The sequence below is a fragment of the Atta colombica genome, unplaced genomic scaffold (genome assembly GCF_001594045.1).
Source record: "Atta colombica isolate Treedump-2 unplaced genomic scaffold, Acol1.0 scaffold153, whole genome shotgun sequence".
Classification (NCBI taxonomy): Eukaryota; Metazoa; Arthropoda; class Insecta; order Hymenoptera; family Formicidae; genus Atta; species Atta colombica.
In genome coordinates this window covers 979,864-981,478 of record NW_017259243.1, presented here as the reverse complement: position 1 = coordinate 981,478, position 1,615 = coordinate 979,864, and the positions used below count along the sequence as shown (strand labels likewise).

The 1,615-nt window shown below is 23.9% G+C and overlaps 1 protein-coding gene across 1 annotated transcript in view; it reads right to left on the bottom strand.

Moving 5' to 3' along the window:
• Positions 1–903: 903 nt before the first annotated feature.
• Positions 904–1,615, bottom strand: part of LOC108685534 (alsin) — a 6,931-nt gene continuing 6,219 nt past the window's right edge. The window contains exons 13-15 of the mRNA XM_018190381.1: positions 1,333–1,501; positions 1,050–1,232; positions 904–982 (exon numbers count right to left, since the gene is read on the bottom strand). Coding sequence (XP_018045870.1) covers positions 935–982; positions 1,050–1,232; positions 1,333–1,501 — 400 coding nt within the window. The 3' untranslated portion in view covers positions 904–934. The remainder of the gene's footprint in view (positions 983–1,049; positions 1,233–1,332; positions 1,502–1,615) is intronic.

Genomic DNA, 1,615 nt, shown 5'->3' with positions numbered 1-1,615 from the left:
ATTAAAATGAATGGAATGTGCGAAAATAGTATAAAAGAGAATTTCCATTAAAAATGATATCTTTATAAATTAGAAATTATGAGTAATCATATTTTAAAGATCTTAAAAAGATCTTTTTTATAAGTTACCATTATAATATAGAAAAGAAAAAATGTATAATATATAAATTAATGTAATTACTAATTTTTCTTATCACATTAAACTACGCACTTCTATGGCTTTTAATGGTAATTAAAATTAATACATTATATAATTCCCTTTTTAATTTTAAATAAATATAAATAATTCTTAAAAGTGATATTAAAATGAACATGCATAATGCTGCATAAATTGTACAAAAAAGAATTTGTATGAAAAGTGTATTTACAAATTAGGAAGTATGATAAACAATCATATGTAGATATTAAAAAGCTTTCTATAAGTTAATATTGTAATGAAGAGAAGAAAAAATGTACAGTATATAAAGGTAACTTTTTTCTTATCACAATATTGAGCTACGCACTTCTATGGCTTTTAATGCGCGGTATTCTTGAATAACAGATAACTGGAAGTACTGAAGTTTAGTTTCTATGACTCATATGTAAGCGTTATTTGCAGAATATCAAATTAAGTAATTACTTTTCAATAGTAAACTTATATACACTTTATAACGATACACTTTAAAACGAACTGATATGTTATTTCTTATCTCATCTGAGATAAAAAATCACATTTTGGTTTTACATAATCGTGATAAAGCCTATATTATTTATCTTAAATGCAAATTATCACTTTTGTTTATTATAATATAAATACATACTTTTTATATGTCCATTTTTATTTTGTTTTGTGTTTTCATGAGTGTAATTTTATTCTCATGTATATACGTTCTATATATTGATTATTCACATATATTGATCATTTTATTGTACCATATATTTGTGGGAACACTGCATTAATCGCCCATGTTCGTTTTTTCTTGTAATATTTGATAATAACATGCCTATAATTAATTAAATTTATTAAATAATCCTTATTTTTTTATATTATACATTATAATCATATCTGACCTTAAGAGTTGTGAACATAATGCCAAGTTCTCCATTTTGCAAGTACGGTTCCATGAAATCTTCGATAAAATGTATTTCACTTCCTAACTGTAATACACTAGCACGGACTACAACAAAACTAAATACCGGAAATAGTTCGTCCATCGTCCATAAATATGTAGACCCTAGTTGTTTTTGTACTGCCTATTGTTAAAAACATAGAGAGAAATGTCTTAATATAAATAATTTATTTAAACGCATTACATAAATAGCAATATTAATATTATCGCTTATATATTCGTACTTGTGTCATTTGTTCAAACGTATTTCTGACCACTAGTAGCTTTTCTAAAGGTGAAAAAGTCGTTTTAAGTTGTTGTAAAGTTTCTATGGCCTCACTGAAGTATGGTTCATGCTGATATGGTAAGGAATTGTCTGAAATACTTATTACATTTGTAGTTTTCCAAAATTTCCTGCAATTTTGTAAGAAAATGTAAATAATTATAAAAGTTAAATATAAATTAATTAGTATAATAAAGTAAAGTATCTCTGCATTTTACAATTTATTTTATTATTTTATTTTATTA